This window comes from Taurulus bubalis (genome assembly GCF_910589615.1).
Source record: "Taurulus bubalis genome assembly, chromosome: 3".
In the NCBI taxonomy this organism is placed as follows: Eukaryota; Metazoa; Chordata; class Actinopteri; order Perciformes; family Cottidae; genus Taurulus; species Taurulus bubalis.
Genome location: NC_136591.1, coordinates 36,093,389 through 36,117,326, shown reverse-complemented (window position 1 = coordinate 36,117,326; position 23,938 = coordinate 36,093,389). Strand labels below are relative to the sequence as shown.

Below are 23,938 nucleotides of genomic sequence, written 5' to 3'. Positions count from 1 at the left end.
GAAGGACTGTGTCTATATAATTCAGGTTATTTGCACTGGGTAAGGAAATCAATATCACACACAAAACATTTAACCATTTCATTCATCTCAGACCTTCATATCCCCACATTGTGGTGGGACAATTGCAGCCGCACTGACATATCCTCAAGTCCTCATTTAAGTGGCTCGGTGTTAATTTTTAAGTTCTGGAAACACTACGGCGCTGTTTACTACTGAAATGCTGGCAGGTTTTATTTTCAGGCGCACAGGGATCTCAGCGATTTTTAATAAACAAGCTCAGTGGATTCACACAGCTGTTCTGATCATGTCAAGTTGTTTAGGTTTGGGAGACTTAGGATGTTTTGGATGGGAAAAAAGTTCAAGGCAGGCTATGGTGACGACTGCCGTGAGGGGAAAAAGGGGAAAACCGTGGAGTTGAACTTTAGAAACTTGAATATTCACAGGAAACCCGTTTATAACTCAATCGAATTGCTGCCAAATATTGCCGCTGACATTGCCTGTCTACACTTAAAGATTTGACGGTGCATCCTCTCCAGTGTATTGTGTGTGTAAATACCACGGTAAATACTGTGAACCAGCAACTTCTCCCATTCTGCAGTCGTACCATGCGGAGCGTTCATATCGGTCTCGCCCACATCGACAGCCTGTGCTGCGCTTTCCACTTCCGAGAGACCCGTTCCGCCTGCACCGAACAACTTGAATTCATTAGGAGACATCAAAAGTTTAATAAAACTCTATTTTGCAAACCCATACACACGGTCGAAGTAAAAGAAAACAACAACAAAACTGCTGCTGTATATGCAACTGTTGTATGAAGCAAACATGTATCTCATTGAGTAGTTTGCCATTTTGGGAAATAACACTTATTTGCAAAGATCAATACCACTTTACTATATGTACAGTAAAAATGAAGCTAGCACCAGCAGCTGCTTAGCTTAGCTTAGCGTAAAGACTGGAAACAGGGGACATAACTAGCCCGGCTCTGTCCATGCCAGCATCTCTGGAGCTCATGTTATGTTATAACTCATGAGTTCCTGGAGTCTCTGTACGTTTCGTTTTTACGTGTCGTTGTTTTTGAGGATCAAACGAATAAGATGTGTGTTAACTAGTGAGCTCAAGAGGTGCTGGTGGCTGGACTTTGTTACCTTAAGACGGGGCCGAGCTGGCTGCCGGCTCCTGGCTGCCGGCCCGTACGCAACGCGCCGACACAAGGGCGGCATTGATCTCGTCTCGCAGCAGAAAGGGTCTGAATATTTTTGGATCATATGTAGGAGAGATTTGAGGTTCAGAGAGGTTCCTGTATCCTTCGGTTGAGGCCTGTGTAAAGCAGCAAAGACTGACACTAAAGCCAAGTGCTTTTGCTTTTTTTCTTTAATCTATCTTGGACTAATTCTACCAAAACACTAGACCGAAAATATGCATTTAAACTGTTGCACGGAAAGTGTGTGTACCAGTTTAAATGCATGGTCTTTCTTTCTCTCATCAGGCTGGGAAGAAACCCACTGGACTGGATTTTATTTGAGCTGGTTTCAAATACTAACCAATGAGCGCTTTTAGTGAGTTACCCAGCAGAACTGACGATTCACGACCGACATGAACAAACCAGAAGCCACTAATATTTATATTTACACACCACCAGCCAGATTCTACTCTTAACAGGATGTTTCACTACCTGGTGGAAGGTTTTCACTCTTTGAGAGCACTGAGAACTGATACTTGGCTTTCACATATGAACAAACGAGTCGAAACTTAAAGCGAGTGCTACTGATCGCCAGGGCGGCTGATTTTAGCCGCTGGCCCCGTACAAACTTGAGGAATTTGTGAGAAAAAAATGTTAAAATATTCTACCAAAGTGAAATATGTCTTCAGAGGTGTTGAAGGGAACAGTTTTTTTTTATTTTTATTTTTTCTTTCCACATTTTGGCTGCTGATTTTCAAGCATCTCAGACCAGAGAGAGAAAAAACAATATTCCTTTTTGTTTGATTACATTTCCATGCCAAGCTATGGACACTCGGTCATTACATGCATAACATACGTGTCGTCCATAATTTGGCACAAAAGAATGCCAGATGGTCTGAGCTGGTTGAATCCGAGTCAGGATCTCTTTTGACAAATCTCTTTCCTCTTCTCTCCCTCCCACCTCTAACTACAGCATTTGTCATCTCCAATTTCTACCTCTACACCTGCATCTTCCATGATTTCTTCTTTTTCATACATTTAATCTTGTACATTGACATCTGCGTTTTGGCCCTAACGGGCTGTAAAAAATAGAAAAAAATGAGAGAAAAAATATGCTATAACCGATTCCTTTTTTTAAAAGAAAATGTTGCACAAACAAACTTCCCTGCACGGTGCAAACTACTGTATGCATACACACGTCTTTAACTATCATCTCATTGTCTTTTTATTTTGTCTTCTTTTTTTTTATATATATAAAAAAAACATTTGTCACTCATGTAATATAGAGAGATCAGACCCACTTGTTTTATATATGTTAATTTGTTTTCTGTAAAGCCGTAGTCCTTGTATTTGATTTTATTTTTGTAGATATGATTCAAAAAGAAAAAGGATGTATAAATTATTTTCTTCTCCCTTGTTTTTAAAATTGGTGAGATTGTTTAGCTGCACAGAAGGAAAAGAGAGCTCATGTCTCAGATTCATGTGTTTTGTGAGATTAAAAAGAAACTGGCTAAAGAAAATGAAATGTGGATCGTGAGTCTTTGATCTTTTGATCCTTACTTGCAGCCATGATATGCGTCATAATGTTTTTACCACTTCAACTTCTACCACATTTTTAAACCAATTTGAGAGGATTTGTCCAGAAGCTAATGCCAGCAAACTCTTTCATTTCCTCTGATAGTGAGAACAGCTTCATCTGCTCATTGGTATAGTTTATATTTGTGGTTAAAAGTAGGGAGGGAATTATAATACAATGACATCCTCTCGATTTGTTATCTCAAACGATCTAATGAAAGAAAAAAATCGGTTTACTCTCGTTTATGCTTTGTGAAGTCCTAAATGTGTCAAGCACGGTTGCTGAGAATATGACCGGAAATGAATCATTCTTGGTTTCAAAATAAAAGCAGAAAGCTTGCTTACGGTCTAAGCGGTATAATATAGATATACATATTAGCACGATATTCAGTATTTTTTAAATAAAAGCAGATACATAACTTACATTTGTCTGAACCAGTTTGCAGCAATACACGCTTTTCTGTTAATTTAGTAAAACAATTTGTATTTACAATATATGTACATCATTTTTCAACATTATATTGAAAATGTATTTAGACATACCTTTATCAGTTAAGTAAATGTATGTGATGTCATATTTGTAGTTTGTACATCTAATTATATAACGCATTTACATTATGACAACTTCTAATTCACAAAATGTATTCGGTACATTACATTGTTCGTATATTTCATGCTGTGGCGATCATTAATGCTGCAAGAAAACTGTTTTTCAAGAGGAATCATTTTGGATATAACACAATATAACAGCAGAGTATCGGGGAACAGAATCCCTTCAAACTTGAAAAAAAATAACATTTTCACAATGACTTTAGGAGAAAGTATTGTTTTTAATAATTTATAAAGACGAAGCAATACCATTCAGACGTTGTTTTTTGCTCCTCAGTCTGTTGTTGCGTTAATTATTAATAGGTTTAACCACTCAATGTAATATTCAAGAGCAGTTCTTAAGAGGATACAAGTGTGTGCAATACTTTGACCGTTTTATGGCTCAATGTGAAACTAGGTTGCAAATTGCGTGTTTGTTACATTGTAACGCGTCAGTTTTATTTTGAAAACCCCCGTCCCCCGGAAGCTGTGCCCCTACTCCATGTAGGGAGCTTGACGCAGTGGCTCTCAGCCGGCGCCGCCTGGCCGTCCACACGGAGCCGCTCAGCTCAGCGGGGCTCCTCCACACAGCAGATGCGCGGCCGGGATGAGGAGCGTGTCGCTGCCTTTTGTGCGGCTCCAGTGCTTCGAGTTAAGATGCGATTTCACGGCCGAGAAGCAACAAAAACGAACCGAGTTTACCAGCGAAAGGAAAACCATTCGACGAGTGAGCGTGGAAAGCGCGGACCGATGAGAGTCGGGAGAAAGTGAACGCGCAGCTTTTTGGAGGCACTTTTCGTTGCTCGGCTCTGCTGGTCGTCTCTTTGTGCGGCGGGCTGCAGCTTTCCCCCCCTTTTGGATAGAAAGGTAAGACATTCCTGCATGCATTATGGGTAAAAAAAAAAAAAGGAGACAAAAAAAAGGGCTGTTCGTGTGTGAGCTCGAACTCACCGGCTGATTGTTGCTTTAATGTGAAAACTACAAAACTAACATTTGCTCCCTTTTTTTGGTTGCTTTTTTCTTTTCACAAATACATTTTGGCTTTGGTCCGTGAGGACTGCTGAGTTGGCAGATAATCGTATCGATCACAGATCCACTGAAGCTGAGCCTCACCAGTGTGATCGCGATCCACACACTGACTTAAAGTCCACTCCCCGACTCATTCATTGTTTGTATCCGCGCACTTTTATCCATTTTATTTGCGCTTTTACGCGCTGCGTGCCAAACCGAACCCGGGTCGGGTAGGGTTGACTGAACCCTGGGGACTTGTGGCCCCATCAATGTTCGCGGTGCGGTCCGTCGCGCATCACTTCATCCTGGGTGTGTTCCGCTTTGTCTCTCTCGCGGACTCGCCGGGTTTCCACTGGCTGCGGGTCGCCGTGCGCTTTAAACCGTGCAGAGTGTGCGTGTGCAACGGGAAGGCCTCGAAGCCTGGGCTTGGGTTACTTCAAGGAGTCTGTATCGAGGCTGCGGCCACGCCTCGCTGGCCCACTGCCACCCTGAGGCCTGGAGGGCCCCCGGGAGCCGCACGGGCTGCAAGCCGGGGCCGCGCGCATGCAACAAGATGCTTCATCCAAAACACGAGAGGGAGAGAGAAACGTTTCTCTTGGCAACAAAGTAAATACACGTGCACACTTTACATGTAATAACACAGGTTTAGAGGCTTGCTTAAAGTTGATGAACCTCAGATTCACACTGCTGCTGCTAAGAAAAACGTATTAAACAATAGTTCATGACAAGCATCTTCTAGCCAAAGTTGACATTTTGTTTAGTGTGGTAACAAAAAAACTGTCCAGTCTGTTTCCAGACTGCATGTGGAACCTCTCATCCCAGATGGTGATGCTCAACTGGAAACCAGTGGAAATCAATCAGTGGTGGATTGATTTCAGTGGTGAGGCTCGTCAGAGTGTTCGATGGGATTGACCGTCTCAGAGAGAGAGAGAGACACAGATGGATTTGTTCGTGTTTATGGCACACAACCTGTGAGAATCTCTGATATTGTGCATTCTGGTGTTCGGCGTACAATTAAAGCTCTGACTTTACTCTCATGCTCGGCCTGACATACACTTTGGAGGTTTGTCAGTTCCTGCTCGTATACAAAATTTAAATGGTTAAATCTGCAAAGAGCATTTTTTGTGCCACTAGAAAATGTGGACTCTAGGTAAAAATGGAAATCACACTAACTTTCGAGTGCTCTGCCTGACGTGATGATGTCACAATAGCCCAGGATGATATTATTCTTTTTAAAAATAAATATATATGCAGAGATAGAGATGTTTTCCCTCTTCAGCATCTCTAAAAATATGTGTTTAATGTTTTATTGCCTCTTGGGGCACTAACATTGTTGTTAAACCATCCGTGTGCAGCTTCGGCTTCATGCTTGGGTTAATTTTCATGCCGGAAATCAAATGTCCCCCCTCAGGTGTTTCTTACAGGCTGCACCAGACGTGACTTCAACATTTCTCCACATTTAGCTGCGTTTCTCTGCCCTCACAAGCCTTCAGCAGAGAAGCGTCCCACAGCTCAAGGCAGCCAAAAATGGTTTATCGTTATCATATCGCAGATTTAGTCGGATGTCCAAAATGCTGAGTTTGAGTTTGATCACATTTTAGGACCTCGTTCCAGCTGATTCAGAGACTCCAACATGCTTTCTGGCATTAATGTAGCTCCTAGTTTATACATAAAGCTGCAACTGGTAAAGCCCCAGGGTAACGCTTGTTGTATGCATCAGTCTCTCTAATCTACAAATAAACAAACATGGATCCATCAGTCTTTAAATCCCCCACGAGCGCGTCTGCAAGCCACGAGATCAACACACAAATGACAAATCAAGTGCTAATTTGTTAATGCATTTTTTTGTGCAAACACTGTTTTCTGCCTCATTGGGGAGATTTCCTGCTTTTCCCAGTTTTGTATCGTATTGGCAGAGTATTTTGGGAGTTTTGGACCGACGAAACGAGACGTTTAAAGACATCTAGGAGAAACTCAGCAGCCGTAGGCGACACGGCATGTGATCTTGACACCGGGATTGAGAAACTGTGTGACGTGTAGATCTGTGGTTCTGAAATGCATTTCTAGAGCATCCTCGCCGCGTGGCTCTGCTTGATAAAATGTCCCGCGTGTGAATCACATGAAAGCCATCACCGAACACTGTAGTGTCCAATGTGGGGATCGGACACAGGAGGTCATGACACAAACTGAGAGCGCGAGATTTGTTATTAGATTAAAAGTCTATTTATTCTAAATCCAATTTGGGAAGAACTTTTTTTTTATTTTATAAAAAAAAAAAAAAACGGCGTAAACTTAAAATGGAGGACAGAAACGTATTCAGAGTCAGAATCCTAGTCAATGATTCGCGTCTCTGTCTTCTGAGGTGTGTATTTGAGGAAGAATGAGGGGAGGGGGTGCAGAGTTGATGATCTGGTCGCTGTGGCAACTACCCCCCTCCTGTCTCTTCTCACCCCGAGCCTCCCATTCATCCCCATTGTAGTAGTTAAGCTCTGTTGCCCTCGGAGACCACAGGGGACAGTTGGGGAATGTGGCGTCTGGGCGAGTGTGTATCACGCAAAAAAATAAATATAAACCCACAAATGTTTCTGCATTTGTGTGAACGAGACCCTGTGAACGTTCTCAGAGGTCACGCGTGGGAAAGTGGAGCCGCTCTGATGTTCTCTCTCCTGCACGCTGGAGACTCGTAGCCGAGAATAGAAGGTGGCGTAATTGCCCTTTATTGGCTGAGAACACACTCGGGGCCAAATCACTTGAGTTCGCTCATAAAAAAAATAAAAGAAACTCCCTCAGCCCTGAAGAATGGGCCCGGTTATGTCCTGTGTGACTGAGAACACACCTCCGGGTGCCAACTTTTGAACAATGTCTCTCTTCTTGTTGCTGTTTCTTGGTATGTTTCCCTCTGAGATGCTTTTATTCCTGTCTGTTATGACAAACTCATCATTTCTCTAATCCCCAATCCTTTCCCTCTGGTTTCCAGGCCTCCAAGATAGATTCCCTCAGGAGTAAAGTGGACTTGCTGCGCCTCCCTCTGGCCCTTTCCACCAAGGCCATCAGCAGTCGTAAGAGCCAGCTGGGCGTGGTCTGGGAGAAAGGCGGCGGCTCGGGGGCAGGAGGGGCCCGGAAACCCCGCCCACCGCCGGCCTCCGACATGGACAACGAGTCCACGTACTCGGGCTACTCCTACAAGTCGTCCCACTCGAGAAGCTCCCGCAAACACAGGTAGAAGGCCGCAGGTTGTCTTCAACTGCAGATCAGTTAATCTGCCGCTTCTTTTGTCCGTCAAATGTCTATAAAATAATGAAATATTATAGTGTCCTGGAGCCTAAGTTGACGTCTTCAAATTGCCTGTTTTGTCCGATTGTTAGTCCAGAACTCAAAGACATTACATTTCGGGAAAACCGATTTAAGCGACAAATAGTGTTTGCTCTAATTGAACAAGTGCATAAGTACATTTGTAGTTACTTTCTCTTCATAGATATGTTTACAATATTATATATATTTTAGCATGAGTATAACAAAAGAAAAATGCAAATAACAAACTAGAGCTTAAAGTATTAGTCAACCAACATAAAATGTATCTGAGGCTGTTAACTGATGGATTCATTGTTTCAGTTTCAAGCATAAATGCCCAACTCTATATTGTCGATTCTCGTCCATTAATTGAGAAAATAATTGGCCGATAAACAATAATCTAATTAATTGTTGCAGTCCTAGAATAAATGCATACAAACAAGGAAATACAAAAGGCAGAGATTAGTTAGAAAGAAACTAAAGCCACGTAAAAATTTACCCAGAGTGGATTTAAAATGCTCAAAATGAAAAACCGTGAAAGAAGAGAAAAAATATTTAATACATAACTTAAATATTTTTTTTCTTCTCTGGTTTTTGTTTTTATATTGTAAATAGATCCTTTCATGGTTCTTTTAAGCTTGTTAGTCTTGAGTTTTACCGCAACAGCTACCAAGTAGCCACATCACAGACTAGAGGATTAGACATTAGAAATAATGCATCCATCCATCAATACTGAACCATCCTCCTCCTCCTCTTCGTCCTCCAGGGATAGGCGGGACCGGCATCGCGGGAAGAGTCGCGACAGCAGCATCCGTGGAGACAAATCGGTGACCATCCAGGCTCCCGGAGAGCCGCTGCTGGACGCGGAGTCCACCAGAGGAGACGACAGGGTCAGAGTTCACACTTCACTTTATCCTCTGAAGCCGCCGTGTTGCGTCGTGTTTCTCTAACGCTCCTCTCCCCTCTCTCCAGGATGACAACTGGGGCGAGACCACCACGGTGGTCACCGGCACCTCCGTGGACAGCGCCTCCAACGAGGACCTGACCCGGCTGTCGAAGGACCTCGAGGATTCTGCGCCGCTGGAGTGCCGCCGCTACCTCAGCCCCGCGTTGGGCGCCGTCCTGAGCCTCTTTGCCCTGGTCACACCTCTGGCCTTCTTGGCGCTCCCGCAGCTCCTTTGGCGGGATACACTGGAACCTTGCGGGACGCCGTGCGAGGGCCTTTACATTTCTCTGGCCTTCAAGCTCCTGATCCTCCTCATCTCCACCTGGGCGCTATTCCTGCGCCCACCCAGAGCCACCCTGCCACGCTTCTTCGTCTTCCGCTGTCTGCTGCTGGCGTTGGTCTTCCTCTTCGTGGCGTCCTATTGGCTCTTCTACGGGGTGCGGGTGCTGGAGCCCAGAGAGACAGACTACAGGGGCATTGTGGGATACGCAGCATCGCTGGTGGACGCGCTGCTGTTCATTCAGTACCTGGCCCTGGTGCTGCTGGAGGTCCGACACCTGCAGCCCGCTTTCTGCCTGAAGGTTGTGAGGACCACGGATGGAACTAGTCGCTTCTACAACGTGGGACATCTCAGGTTTGTGTGTGGGGAATATACGCAATATTTTCATTTTTATTTTATTTGAAATAATAATTTAGCAATCGTCAATGCCATCACAAAGGAGGTTATCTGTGGAGCCTTGTTTGCTTGTTTATTGGCAGGATATCTCATGAATTACCAAATAGATTTTCACTTGGCGGGAAGCTCAGCCACGGGACGAGTAGGAATTGATACCTTTTTGTTGTGAAAAGAAAGCACTGCCTCGTGGCCCTTTTTAAAAAAAAAAAATATTATGAAGCAACAAACTGTTTCAGTTTGACCTGTAGAGAAAATTGTTTGTTCTTCTGGATTCTTTGTTTCAAGATGAAATAAAATACTATCCGCGTGTGGCTCAAAGGTTTACGGCATGTCTACACAGGAAGCATTTCAGCTGCATTTCTCAGTCCTCCGTGCTTGGCGGTGAAGAAAAGCTTCTACTTCAATCAATCTCGCCGTCTAGACGGCTCACAGAACTGGCGCTACGTGCACAAACGCGTCCGCAAGCTTATTTTTGGTTCCACGTCTATTTTTCATTCTGTTTTACACGCGCCGCTACAGTGAATGGGAGTCGGGCTCCGAGTACTGCCAAAAAACCTCGGGTGACCTACACTCCACACTCTGCCTGAACGCATCCTGTGTAAACACAGATGGAGGACAGAAGCGGCTGCCTGTACTCCGCCAACACGCTGCTCATGTTACCTCCTGTGTGGGCTGGATGACGCCGTGTTGTTTACCTTAAGGAGTCCAACACAGCAGCTGCACGCGACACATGATGACAAAAAATACCTTTTCCAGCTAAATGTTCCTCTCTTTGTCCGTCTATAGACGGCACTAAAGCACAATAAATATACAGTACTCGGACGCAATTTACTAGTCATGTGCCGGAATTCCTTTTGCAAAATGTTTCTGCGTGCACAGTGACAACATTCCAGTGCAGGATTATAACATTTCTGAAAAAGGGCAGTAAATACATACTTTTGCAGCATTGGTGCTGTCCAGTCTAAGATGTGACGCTTTCATCGTTACAAAATGAGCACAGGTTGCCTGAAGTTACGTGGATGCTGAAGATGTGGCTTTTACGGTCCACATCAATTTGGAGATGGTCATTCTGTGCTTTATAATTACTCTCCTGCCCTTCATCATCATCATCACATTTTGCCTAAGCTGTTTTTGTCTCATGGGCGTTACAGTCCCCCAGTACAGCAGATGTATTTATATATTTTTGAATGTGTGCAGCTCGGTGCAAGTGACTGTTTCCTCCTCTGGTTCACCACTTCCCTTTATCTGCATGTCCAAGGTGGTATACACTGATAAGAAACGCTTATGTTTGGAAATGAACATGCCAGTTAAAAGGAAGTCCTTTCCTTGTTCTTCCTCCCTCTCGTGCAACGCAGTATTCAGCGGGCAGCCGTTTGGGTTCTGGACCAGTACTACAGCGACTTCCCAGTCTATAACCCCGCCCTGCTCAACCTGCCCAAGTCCATCCTCTCCAAGAAGATGTCTGCCTTTAAGGTCTACAACCTGGGGGAAGGTAAAGGGATCTTGTGTGCTGCGTTTGATCCTAAACCTTTTCCATGCAGCCCACTTTAACATAGAATAAACAAGGGGCGGGAAGCAAACATTAACTGGGAAATGAAACATTTGTTCCTCCAATGCTATAATGACACGGGTGAGTCTGCAATATGAGACGTATGGACACTTGTTTCTTAGACGGAGCTTTCTTTTTGTTTGTCGACAGAGAACAGCATCAATAACTCTACGGGTCAGTCCAGAACCATGATCGCAGCCGCTGCTCGGAGAAGAGACAACTCCCACAACGAGTACTACTACGAGGAGGCGGAGGTGGAGCGGAGGGTCCGCAAGCGCAAGGCCCGGTGAGGTCACACCCACACAAATCCATATAACACAAACGTATAAAAATGCATATTGTTTGGGCGTAAATGAGTCAAGTTGGCGTCTCGTCACTCTGCTGTTTTCTCCCCCCCTAGACTGGTGGTGGCAGTGGAAGAAGCCTTCACCCACATCAAGCGCTACCAGGATGAGGATGCGACCGCGTCCTCCCCCAAACACCCGCGGGAGGTGATGGACCCCAGGGAGGCGGCCCAGGCCATCTTTGCCCCCATGGCGAGGGCCATGCAGAAGTACCTGCGCGCCACCAGGCAGCAGTCCTACCACAGCATGGAGAGCATCATCAACCACCTGCAGTTCTGCGTCACGCACAACATGACCCCAAAGGTAAGGAGGCTGGTTTAAAGTTTGTCTAGCTTTTTTATTTACTTATTTTTATTGTATTTTTGATTATTTTCACATTGATATTACTTTTTAGTCTAATTTTAATTCTAGCTGTTTTTTATGTTGTGTTAATTTACCAGTTACTAGTTAGTTGTCTGCATATTGGGAAGCTTTTTTTTTGCATTCAAACTAATTTTTCCCTTCACTTTCATTCAGCCAAAGTACATTTTACGCTGTCTAAGTTGACCCAGTTTACTGTACACTGTTGAACAGTGTCCTCTTAGAAGTAAACATACATCTTGACAGAGTAGACATTTTTTAATTGGGTTGAAAATCTGCCCCTCTAAAAGTTATGCATTACTTTCAACTTTATCTCTCCACCACATAAATAAATAAAAGACACTTAACTACTACGAGGATATACATACATACATACATACATACATACATACATACATAGAATAAGCCTTCACTACTATGCTATATATGGAATATAAACCTAAAACAATTCAAGTATCCGTAGTATTGTCAGTATCTGTTTTATGTGGCGGAGGGAGATAAAGTTGAAAGTAAAGCATAAAACAGATTTTCAACCCAATTTAAAAAAAAAAATAAAAAATGTCCATGCTGTCAAGATTATATATCTTATACACACACTATTTACAAACTGACTCACATTGTCTTCCTTCTCAGGCGTTCCTGGAGCGTTACCTCAGCCCAGGTCCCACCCTCCAGTACCTGGACACCAACAGGGGGCGCCAGTGGACACTAGTGAGCGAGGAGCCGGTGACCACGGCTCTGCGCCAAGGCCAAGTCTTTTCCCTGAGGCGCCTCGACTTCTCCCTGGTCGTCACGGTGACGCCCCTCCCCTTCTTGCGCCTGGGCGAGGAGTTCATTGACCCCAAACGGCACAAGTTTGTCATGAAGCTCCAGTCTGAGACGTCTGTGTAGCAGAGCCGGGACTCAAAGATACTAATCTTTTTATACCTTTTTTTTTTTTTATTTTTATTTTTTAAATTTTAGTAATCTTTCATGATTTTTTTTTTATTTGTAGATAAGCGGAACACCCAAATGACACTACTGAAATAGTGACGTGAAAGAAAAGGCAACATGATTTCTTCCTCAAACAAACATGTTTGTTCCTCAAACAAACAGTTCAAATGCGACACTTCGCCTCTCAGTGCTGACGGTTAACGTCTGACTTTGCACTGCCGGTTCCACTTTCCAGGATGCTTATTATTAGTTCTGTTTCTTTGTAGTATTCCAACACGCATTAAGTGCAACGCATTGTTTTGAAAAAAGACTTGGTTCTGAAGTGACCACTTGAGTCTATACATTGGATTTGAGCCACATTTGTAAATCATGCGTACAGCATTTATTCCAGAGAATAAACCCATGTAGGATGTGGAGCGTCTCTTTTTCAGAGCTAATCCTGCTTCTCTTCCCCTATTTTTTGGTTTTACAAATTTGACCTTCATGGGCTACAAACGTGCAGGATCAGGACTTCTAGGTCTCCTGGTCCGTTCTCATTTTTTTGGACATCGACGGGATTCGCTGACTGAATCAAAGTGCGGTGAAACTGCTTTCTGTAAGTGATTCCACTGAAAAGTTGACATGCATAGTTTCCACTGAAAGTATGAAGTAAGAAACACTGGATGGACTCGCCGGACTGAGCATTTCATAAGTGCATTGTTTTGTATTATTTCTTGCTCAGGTTTTCAATCGCCTCATTCCTGGAGAACCTACAGATATGCACTCCTGCACTGAGAAAGAATATAACTTTGTACGCTCACTATAGGACCAGTTTACGTTCAGTAACGCTGATAGTGGATGTTGTCGCCTCGACAAATTGGATTTGATGAGCTCCAGCACGTTACAGCCAAGTATCGCCGATGTGCTTTTTTAAAAAATTTTATAAGGCAGCTTAATGTTAATTACTGTCTTTTGATATTTTGCAAAGTGTGTGAATTTGTGTGTGTGTGGTTGAGCATGGCCGCATCACCGACCAGACAAAGTGGCCTGTGACCCAGAAGCCCCGGGTTCACCCCATGTATGTAATTTGATTACCGGTAATTAAAAAGTTTTGTATTTTGGAATTTAAACCGTGAAAGTGCTATTATAACCAGTCATAATAATAATAATAAGAGTCGTCCTTCATTACCAAACCCTTGTGGCCTCGTTTTTGTAGCGGTGCCCTGTGTCAAAATCTAATTTGATTACTTTAATAAAAAGTTTTCCACCGATTTTAACATTGCACTCGATAATATTGTCGGACTGGCGATGGACGGCGAACAACTTGATGCAGCAGAACCAGAGATATGCCTTTCTTTTTATTCCAAATAGTCTTCTTCCTTGTCGAAACCTGGCGCCTATATTACCCACAATGCAACTCAACTGTCACATCTCGATGCGTCTCAATATATCGCATCCTCCCTTTTTTTTTTTTTTTTTACATGGCCACTTTTTCATCAATTAATACCAGCAGTTGGATAAATCTGAACAATTTTTATTTAGAAAGTGCAGAATCAAATCTTTTTTGGTGCTTTTGCTGACTTTTTTTTAACAAGTACCTAAAAAAAATCGAAATACTTGCAGATTAATTGTCTGTTGATTAACGACCTGATTAATAGACTAATTCTTCTAGTCCTTGAGTACTAGTTTGTGCTGTATACTGTATATTAGGGGTCAACAGGGGCCTCCCAGCGGGTTCATCCGGCCACGGGTTGATGCGTGTGCACGTTAGTGTGTCTTTTGTCACTCTTTTTATACTGAAGATAGAGATTGTCGTGCCACTCAAGCAGTTTACGTGTGCATTTTGGTGCCGTTTTCTAAGGTTGTATGTTTCCTGTTTTTGATGGATTACTTTGTTGTACTTGATATAAGCTCCTAACACTGGTTCTTGATGAACATTGTCTTTGAAAGCAAGATTGTTATTTACTGTTGCGCTGTTTTTTTTTGTAAAAGGTTTTTAATAAATGATCTCACCCAAAGTTCTTAATCTCATGTCAGTCACAAGTTATTGTTCTTTTCAGGAAGTGACGCCTACGTTTTATTCAGGAAGTGACGCCTGAGTGTGCGAGTGTAGTTTCCATGTGTGTATGAATTATCGAACACCCTGTACATGAAGCAATATGAATTCACTGCAAAATTACTATGCAATATTAAAAGAAAAAAATTATCCAGTTTCAGAATGTCCAGTGGTCAATGGGGAATTTACCCAAAAAGTAACATTAGGTTTTTATTTTTTCAGGCTGATTAATTTGATAACCAAGACAAATAAAGAACATAAAACAAGTATATATGTTTTTCATCAGAGCGTAAAATGTATCACACAAACCAAAATATTGAGTCACTCCTGGAAGACAATGCATGGTCAATAATCGTAAAATATGCCCAAATTTAGATTTGTGACATTACGGGCTTTGATGGAGCACGTGGTGGGCTTGAAGGAAGGAAGAGAGAGCGAGAGAGAGAGAGAGAGAGCGAGAGAGAGCGAGAGAGTAAAGATCCTCTGCTCTCTGTTTTTGCAACTCGGTAACAATGAAACTACAAATCCTCCTCATTCTATCCCTCCAAGGTAGGTCCTATTTACCTTTTCTGAAAATATCATTGAGTAGCAGCTGCTTAGTAAGATTTTCAAAAACTAAACATTTGACCTGTAATATTTTAGTCGTGTATAGAAGCAACGAACAAAGCAGGAAGTATGTGGGGGAACTCACAAAGTGTGTTTAGAAATCTTCAAAATGAACATGCACACGCTAAAAGTTTTGAGTGTACATACATTGATAGTACATTTACAATTATATTATGTCTACTGTATTAATTATACAGTTTGAACTCATGTAGTCTGACTTGTATTACCAGAAAATGTTAAACTGACACTGGTGAAAACATTATTTTAATCATCCACAGTCCATTTCAATTTAATGTACTATACCAGAGTACTATCTTCAGAGAAAAAGGTTTAGGATGCCATACAAAATGTCATAGTATTGTACGTCGAAAAAAGTTGTAGTATAATATATTGGAAAAAGTCTTAAAAAGTGATTAAAAAATCCCTAGTATTGTATTTTAAAAAAAGTCCTAAAAAAGTTATAATATTGTACGTTGAAAAAAATCTCAGTATAGGATGTCAAGAAAAGTCATCGTATAAAATGTGAAATGTCAGTCATAGAAAAATGATATGGTTTAGTATGTTGAAAAAAGACAAACACTACGGTTGCCTTCACCTGTTTTTTAATGAAATATCTCAATTGCATTGATTGCCATGAAATTGAACACAAACATTCATTATCCCCAGATGATATGTAAAAAGTTTGATCCTCTCACATTTAATCTAAAACCACTCATCAAATACTTAACACTGTCAAACTAACTACTTTCCCATCAGCCTCAGCTGCACTTTGTGTTTGTTTAGCCTTCACCTCTTAGGAGGGTTTTTGTTTTAATAAAGTCTGCTCACTGACACCTCAGCTTTTGAGTCCTGATTGGAATCCCGGCCTGACAGAGGGTTAACATAGTATAACAAACATGTGAAGAAGGGAAACTCCAGGTTGCCTTTGCAATATTTCTTTTAAAACATCATCCAAGATCAGCTGTTTTTCTTTATTGTTTCTCTAAATATTTTTTACAGTGGCGCTAGTTCAACCGCTCAGGGAAGTCTCCGGGTACCTGGGGGATAACGTCACCTTGCCCTCAGGAGCCGACCCATCGTGGAAACTTTCCTCCATCGAGTGGTCAATATTCTCAAACAACACTTGGATCGCAACCTATCGTAGTGGGAAGAAGAAACTTGATCGAGTTGATCGGTATAAAGGGAGACTCGGTCTCAACACCACCACAGGTAAAAGACAACTCCATTTCCTGCCAGTGAAAAGGAGTGTGTGCATTGTATTTATCTCGGCAGTGTCTCCTCAATGTTATTGTTGTTCCTTAGGGGACCTGACGATCCATCGCTTGACCGCAGAAGATGACATGGAATACACGGTAGACCTCATCAATACTAAAGAGCAGTCCAGCGGGAACAAGACGAAGGTCACAGTGAGACGTAAGTGTGGTCAACTCTCGAGACGGACACACATTGTAGGTTTTGTCAGCCTTTTATACGTGTTGATGGGTAAAAAATATATATTGTCATACCTTGTATTTTTACAGTTAGGTTTTTTGCCTTTTTCCCTTATTTCTGCGTTGACTTTTAAAGCACTTAAAATAACGTAACAGCCCGCAATAAATGAGATAGACTTGATTTTTGTTACTTTTCTTTTATCAATATGTTACTGAGCAGTCACATTTGGTCTAATCAACAATTCCAATGTGAACCCCTCTGCAGAACACCTCCAGAAACCGAGCATACGGAGATCTTTCTTGAAAAATGAAAACTGCTCCTGGTTCCTGCAGTGTTCCTCAACAGATACAGGTGTGGCCTTGTCCTGGCAGGATCTACCTGCGAGTGGGACCTTCTCCAACTTGACTAATCCTGATGGCAACTCCGCAGTTCTTTTAGCATTTCTCCACGCCACAACGAACCGCGTTGAAATAACCTGTACCTCCCGCAGGAACACGGAGGAGGCCTCATATGTTCGCACTCTAGAGTGTGATGGTAAGGCCACGGTGGTCACAACATGTTACACTATGATGCCCTTCATGCCAGTGTCACTCTGAGAAACCCATAGATGTTGTTTTCTTCACTATGTTTCCTCTCCTGTGTTGTTCCAGGTGAGGAGCCTGAGCCTCGACCGACGCCGGATGCTCGGCCTCAGAAACAGCCCTGGTTCAGGGAAAGATATGGTCTTGTTTTTGTGCTGGGAAGCACACTGGGAGTTTTACTGACAGTAGTAGCTAGTACGTATGCGGTGAGAAAGAATTAATGTATTTAGGTCGAGAAAAGACCGGTACAATCTCATGGAAGCAGCTAAAACAACAGCGTAAAAAAATCCAGAGATCCAACACAGACGCACTGAAACATAGGGAACATTTTATTGATGTTTATTTATGTTATGCTTTCTCTGCTTTTCATGACTTGTCTTAGTGTTTTCTATTTCATCATCAAATGGGAACTTTCTATTTCTTTAAATACACATTTTAACTTGTGCCAAGTTCCTGGTATTTGATTGATTGTTAATTTAAATGTTTCTGCATCAGTATACAAGCACCTTTGTACAAACATAAAAGCAGTGTTATGTATATTTACTGTTTGTACTGCTTTTGATACATTGTTTCGTTTCACTGTTTGTCGTTGCTGCTGTCCAATTTGACAGAAGTATTGTAAATACATTTATGTTAAAGTTGTATTGAACTTCTGTTATTGTTACGCTAATTAAAGTCGGTGCATGAATTTTTATATACAAAATGTGTTTTCAAGTATTTATGTATTTTGTTTATATATTGTATGATGTGTGTCTGTTGTGTTCACGACTGTTTGCAAACCAAATTGCCCCTCAGGGACATTAAAAACTATACAATCCAATCCGACAATTTTGATAAATGCTTACATATTGGTGTCCCATTTCAAATAACCACCCAAAACCGTTTGATTAAACAACATGATTACAAAGAGACAGAGTGACTTAATGACAATAAATGTAATTTAATATGATCACCTTTGCACAGACTGAACAATGAAGTACAAATATAATCTCTCTATTTACAGAATGTACAACACTGTTAATAAAACTGTGGCTTTTGCTCGCAAAATACAATGGAAGCTTTATGTTGTTTTAATATGATAAAGGGAAGGTTTGATACTCTCTCAAGGCCAAAGATAAAAACTTTACAAAAGTATGACACTGCCTCCGTGTCGCAGGTTTCCTTCCTGATATTAACCATGCCGGTACATATTTTTGGGCTGTGTGTTTCCCAAATGTTGGTCTGAACCGTGAACATTGATCTACTTCAGTTTCTTCCTCAACGGACAATACATTGTGCTGTGAGCCTCTAGGAAATCTCTTGGTAGGGCGACACCGAGGCCTTCCTCATACGATTAAACTGGATCTGGTCGTACACAGTGTGGGGCTGGATGTGTGACAAAGGGAGATAAAAAAAACAAAAAAAACATCAGTATCACAAGATGAGTCAAGACTTATTTCATACGAAAAACACAGCACTTTATACCAAGGATACTCATATACTTAAGTAATGCTCAACTAACGAATGTCTCGTGATAAGGTAATGCATGAATTAATACATTTAATGGTGAATTATGAATTCATCATATTTCACCATTGAATAGTGATAGTGGATCTTGGTATCATTCACTTTCCTGTTGTCGCCACTTGTGGTCACAGTTTCACACATTTCAGCAAACGTTACACAGGCTGTCTTTAAGACCTTTATACTGTACTTATGTCGATTAAATATGATCTCAGTCATTCCATTCATACAAGAATTACTAATGGAATTAAAACATTCAAATGTGTCATGTAATCAATACAAGTGAGGCAAAAGCACACTAGCCACATGCTTTAGTATGTTGTACATTCTAATTCAGTCTCATCTGCAAGAGCCTCAAGGGTAAAAGTGTCGTTCTTACCCCAGGTGTGACTGTGTTGACTCTGTTTTCAATGGTTTCATACAGTGTGCATGGCTTCATGGAGGAAGAAGTCCCCTGGAAGTTTGAATGTGCACACATCCCAGTGAGAGGAAACAAGCAAAGTGGGTAAAAACATGTATTTCATCCTCAAAAGCAGGCATAGCATATCTATTTCAAACTGATTTGTGCAAACAAAGCATTGTACGCAAATACACACAGGCGAATACTTACACTCCCAATTGCAACATCAGCGATGTCAGCATACACCGTGAGGTCGTTTGAGTCACCGCCTGTTGGGAGATTTTAATGAAGATACGAAGCAGAATAAAAACTGTGATGTGTCAATCATGAATAATACAAAATAAGAAGCGATGTTTCTTACCTGCTTGACTTTGTTTGCGGTGATGAACACATACAGATACTCCAACTATAACGACTATGATCAGACAACCTCCTCCTGCCGCACACAGAAGAACCACAAAGCTTGGGCCTGCAAATAACGGTATTATCACTGTTATTGTTATGTGAGATAAAAGGGAGTAAATATACTCAATACAACAATGTGGGCAACAAAAACTAATCTTTAGTTTTTGGTGTTGATGATTGTAAGGGCGGCCGTTATATAACAACATTCACATGACAGCTATCGTAACAAGATGTATATCTTGGAATAAATGTAGTAAAGCACTTGTTTTAAATTATTAAAAATAAGAAAACTGTTGTACTTCTCATTTGTTATGTATAATGTATAAGAACATCAAGTACAGCATTTTGATTCATGCTTTCCTCAGATATCCAAAAAGAACATTTAAATACCTTTAATTTTAAAGTAAATGCATCTGTATTTTAAATTATGACTAGTCAGGACGACATCGGAGTATTTGTACTCTTGTACATTATAGCAAATTTGAGTTTCGACTATAGTTTGACATTTGAGACGAAACAAAAAAAAAACTGAGTTGTAAATATCATCAATTTAAGCTTAACACAACTTAAAGGGAAAAGGAACGTCAATCGTCCTACACAGAGTCTAATCAGAGATATTTTAAATGCATTGTCTTTCTCACTTGTTAGTTATTGCAGATGACTCATCTAAATGTATGTACAAATATCTTTCATATAAGTACAGATAGGAAAGTGAAAGCCTTCATATGTCAAATGTTGCCATACCTGCTGTGCCTCTTTATTCTCTGTATCGTCACCAGTATGATTCATAAAAGCATTATGAAACTACATGCTAATAAACTATAAACACTTATCCACACATACCTAATCATGCTGTCAGATGCAACATTGCTGCACTTTTACTGTTTTGATTGTCGACTTCTCACTCATATATCAAGTCATATAGAGGCATTAGTATTAAATTAAATTCCACTTCCCTTAAAAAGAATGTATTAATTACCTTACTAAAAAACAGTCACTGTAATATATCATAAATGACTCAAAAGATTAAGATAAGTAAAGCACCTAAAATGTTCTTTTCTCTGCTCGTACTTGATTCTCGTGGGTCGCTGCTGCACTTCACTGTTGCCGATGCCGACTTCTCACTGACAACATTGGAAATGGAGCAGGTGAATATGGTGTCTCCGTCCTGAGGTGTGATGTTGTAAAGCTGCCTGGAGCCCCTTAAGGTTTCGTTCCTCACGGCCCAGCTGTAGGTGACACTGCTGCCAGTGGTCGCACTGCACTCCAGATAAACTGTACACGAGTTGGTTGAGGCGTGCCAGGAGGAATTATAAGTCGGGACAGGCTGTTTAGTTATGGGCTCTAATGAGGCATTTGGGAGAGAGGGAGCAAGAGAGGAACTGAGTGTGGTAAAAAGCATGAAAACACCAACACATACATGTAAAGCCGGTCTAGGCCCAGAGAGCAAATAAGTTACATCAGTGAAGTTTCCCTGGACAAAAGTCTGACTATTATTTTAAACATTGGATCAAAGAAGCAAAAAAACAACGTTATCTGGCCCAGAAATTCCCAATAAATCAGCAGGTTATCTTCAGGAAGTCAAATTCAGACTACGGACAGGCTCAGCTCAAATATAATTACATCTCAAATGTTATTATTAACTTTCAAATAAGTTTAGGCCATTAAAAGACAGAGGGAAAACAGTAAGGTAAACAGTTATGTGTTGTGATGAAACCTTTCATATTCATAGTTTGGGCACAGGACACAGTATTTTTTATGGGTGCGTCCCATTATATCCAATTAGCTTTACTATCAGACATCATCAACTGATAACTTCAGGCTCGAGAGAGCCCGGAAAACACAGCTGAACACAGAAAGCCTCTTCGTGTGTTGAGTGCTTTCCGCTACTGTTCTGCCATCTGTTCTCTATGAATCAACTAATGTATTGATAATATATCATTCATGAACAATTATTAGGTTACTTGGTCCTTACCATGAACATGCAGAGTGATGGTGACTGTATCACTTTGTATTTCATTCACCTCTGATATAAAACTGAAATCACCAGAATCTTGCAGAGTCAGTCTTCTCACTGTTAAATTAAAGCTTGTGGGGTTTAGCTCTAATCTGCCCATGAACTGAGGTTTTACAGGAACATTCTTATTTTTGTTCGCAATCATTGAACCTCCATATTTCCACTGTGCCGAGGTGACCCCTTCAGCTGATGAGCATGATGACAACTCCACCGTGTCTCCAACCTTTTTATGGATGTTACGTTCACAACTGGAAGTCTCCACATCTGAAACACATGAACAAAGAACGGACGGTCAAATGTAGTTTCTAAACATGAGGAGAGGCTTTCTTCAATGTGTACAGAGCGAGAGCAAAAAGGTCCAAATCACCTGAGACAGATGATAAAGCGGGGTATGTTTTAGGGCGGGGCTACCTTGTGATTGACAGGTTGCTACCACAGCGTCTGGGAGTGGTCTGTACTTTAGTTTTCCAATTTGAACCCTTTCACAGTGTGTTTTCAGTTCATGGCAGTGAATTGTTACATGTTGGTTGTTTAAAAATGTCTTATTCAGTGTGTCATTTCATGGTTTCAAAAAACCAAGATGGCTTGGTCGGCCACAATGACAAACTCAAGTCCACAGAATGTCAGTCCACAAACAAATGATTGACATCAAGGTGACAACCTTCACTTCTTAATACAGTCTATGGACGTGACACACGACTGACAAACAAAATGTCCTTTTTTTTGTCAACAGTCACTACATAAACATAAAGGTGACCTGAACCTGACAGTTAAATCAGGAAATAGGAAAATACTCTCATGAGTCATATTTTGAATTCTCATTTGGTTTGTGGAGCTGCACCGACAGACACCTCATTCTTACGTCATTTAGAAAAAAGTACTTTATTTTCAGATTTCTTACTGAAAATAACATTTGGGAAGGAAATATTAGTGTCAGTAAAGCCATTCTTGTCATGAGCAATCGTTCATAACCAGTTGACACTTGTGTCTATAGTATATATAAATAGTCTTTAAGGCTGTCCAAGTTGCCACGGCCTCATTTCCAAATAAAAAATACTGCAACCACAGCGGCAAAAGTCATGAGATGCCTTCATTTTGTGCTGCGCATCACTTTCGGTCAATGCGCAGAGTTCTCATGAAATGGACACTTCACATGTGTCTGATGTCGCATTGTGTGAGAATCTAACAACAAGCTGACAAGCAGTTCCAATGCAACAGCAGCTATGTGCTTGCTAGTAACTAAATGTTGACATAATATTGAAATACTGATGGCTTATACTGAGCTGTAATGGTAGCAAGGTCATTTTTACTCTTATATACACTCCCCTGCTTCTGCAAATAGCCTGAGAAAGGTCCACACCTCTTTGTTCTTGTGAGAAGTTATATTATGTAGAACAAACTACATCAGTACAACTGATCCTCAAAGAGGAAGCAACAGAAACAGGAATGACCCATCCCTAAGTTGCGTAAAGATTTAAATGTTTCTAGCCATGCAGAAGCAGCAGGAAATTTGCTGATAATGTACTAAAAAAAGCAAAGCATGTTTGCAAATTCCAAACCACAAGATGCAGGAGCTCAAATGTATGATAAATGTTGTGCAACATGCACATATTACTTTTTTTATCAGGAGATCAAGTCATGTTTGATAATCATCTTTAAACACACACAGTCGGCGCATTGAATTCATTTCTTGAATTTGGATGTCACAGTTCTTAAACCAATAAGTTACCGGCTTTAAAGCCACAGCTGCACGCCTCACTAATGCCTTTTAAACGTCTTGCAGCTGCTAACACACAAAGACTGAACCGACATGACACGCAAACATCCAGTCGATTCCTCAATCTTGACCTACCTGCTCTATTCTAAGGACAGGACAGAGGGAATCGAGCAAAAAAACTAAACAAAGAGTCAAAATCCATCAACTTAAGAGCAGAGTACATACCTTGGAGGCAAACCCCAAGAAGTAGAACAGACACGTATGTAAAGAAGCAGCTCAGGCAACCGCCAACCATCTCTGTGGGGAAAGATACAACGTCTGTTTCCTCTTCGAGTCAAACTGTGCTGTGACGAGTCACGACTAAAAAAACACACACAGAAAAAAGAATAGAGAGGGTGAGCGGGGAAGGACTCTGTTTGCGTCTGGCCCCATATACTGCGAGATAAAAGAAAGGCACATCAGTAAGAACACAACGGTAGAGTGTTAAAAATGAGGGTTTAATAAAAGCTTATTTGTCAGATCCTTTGGTAAATCACAGCCAGTTGTTATGCATTAGAAGTGTTTCTATAGGAGACAATAAGACAAACAATGAATCTACAGACTACCGCAAGCAGCCGAATATCTGTGATGCATGTGTGAAAATTCAAGGTAAAGTCCATTTGTGAAAACCCTTGAGCAGGATGGAGCTAGCTAGCCACATCCTGTCATCAGATACTCCTCCATGAGGGGTTGCAAAAGCGATTCATATTTCACACTGGTCAAGAGTAGATGCTGTCAAAACACAAATTAG

The 23,938-nt window shown here is 41.4% G+C and overlaps 3 protein-coding genes across 3 annotated transcripts; 2 read left to right on the top strand and 1 right to left on the bottom strand.

Annotated features, from left to right (window-relative positions):
* Nucleotides 1–7,487: 7,487 nt before the first annotated feature.
* On the top strand, nucleotides 7,488–12,411 carry LOC306734607 (vang-like protein 2; the record flags this gene model as incomplete). Its single annotated transcript, XM_079215968.1, has 7 exons — nucleotides 7,488–7,573; nucleotides 8,412–8,535; nucleotides 8,618–9,225; nucleotides 10,623–10,759; nucleotides 10,967–11,102; nucleotides 11,217–11,463; nucleotides 12,154–12,411. Exons 1-7 carry the CDS (start codon nucleotides 7,503–7,505, stop codon nucleotides 12,409–12,411), a joined length of 1,581 nt encoding a protein of 526 aa, XP_079072094.1. The 5' UTR covers nucleotides 7,488–7,502.
* Nucleotides 12,412–14,966: 2,555 nt separating this feature from the next.
* On the top strand, nucleotides 14,967–17,327 carry LOC306734445 (CD48 antigen; the record flags this gene model as incomplete). Its single annotated transcript, XM_079215801.1, has 5 exons — nucleotides 14,967–15,037; nucleotides 16,094–16,303; nucleotides 16,397–16,507; nucleotides 16,790–17,059; nucleotides 17,176–17,327. Exons 1-5 carry the CDS (start codon nucleotides 15,001–15,003, stop codon nucleotides 17,325–17,327), a joined length of 780 nt encoding a protein of 259 aa, XP_079071927.1. The 5' UTR covers nucleotides 14,967–15,000.
* A 6-nt stretch (nucleotides 17,328–17,333) lies between these two features.
* Nucleotides 17,334–23,443, bottom strand: LOC306734444 (uncharacterized protein; the record flags this gene model as incomplete). The annotated part of the gene is made up of 7 exons (XM_079215800.1): nucleotides 17,334–18,471; nucleotides 18,989–19,063; nucleotides 19,220–19,278; nucleotides 19,371–19,478; nucleotides 20,486–20,758; nucleotides 21,390–21,695; nucleotides 23,374–23,443. The coding sequence occupies 7 exons, from the start codon at nucleotides 23,441–23,443 to the stop codon at nucleotides 18,394–18,396; spliced, it is 969 nt and encodes a 322-aa protein (XP_079071926.1). The 3' UTR covers nucleotides 17,334–18,393.
* Nucleotides 23,444–23,938: the final 495 nt, after the last annotated feature.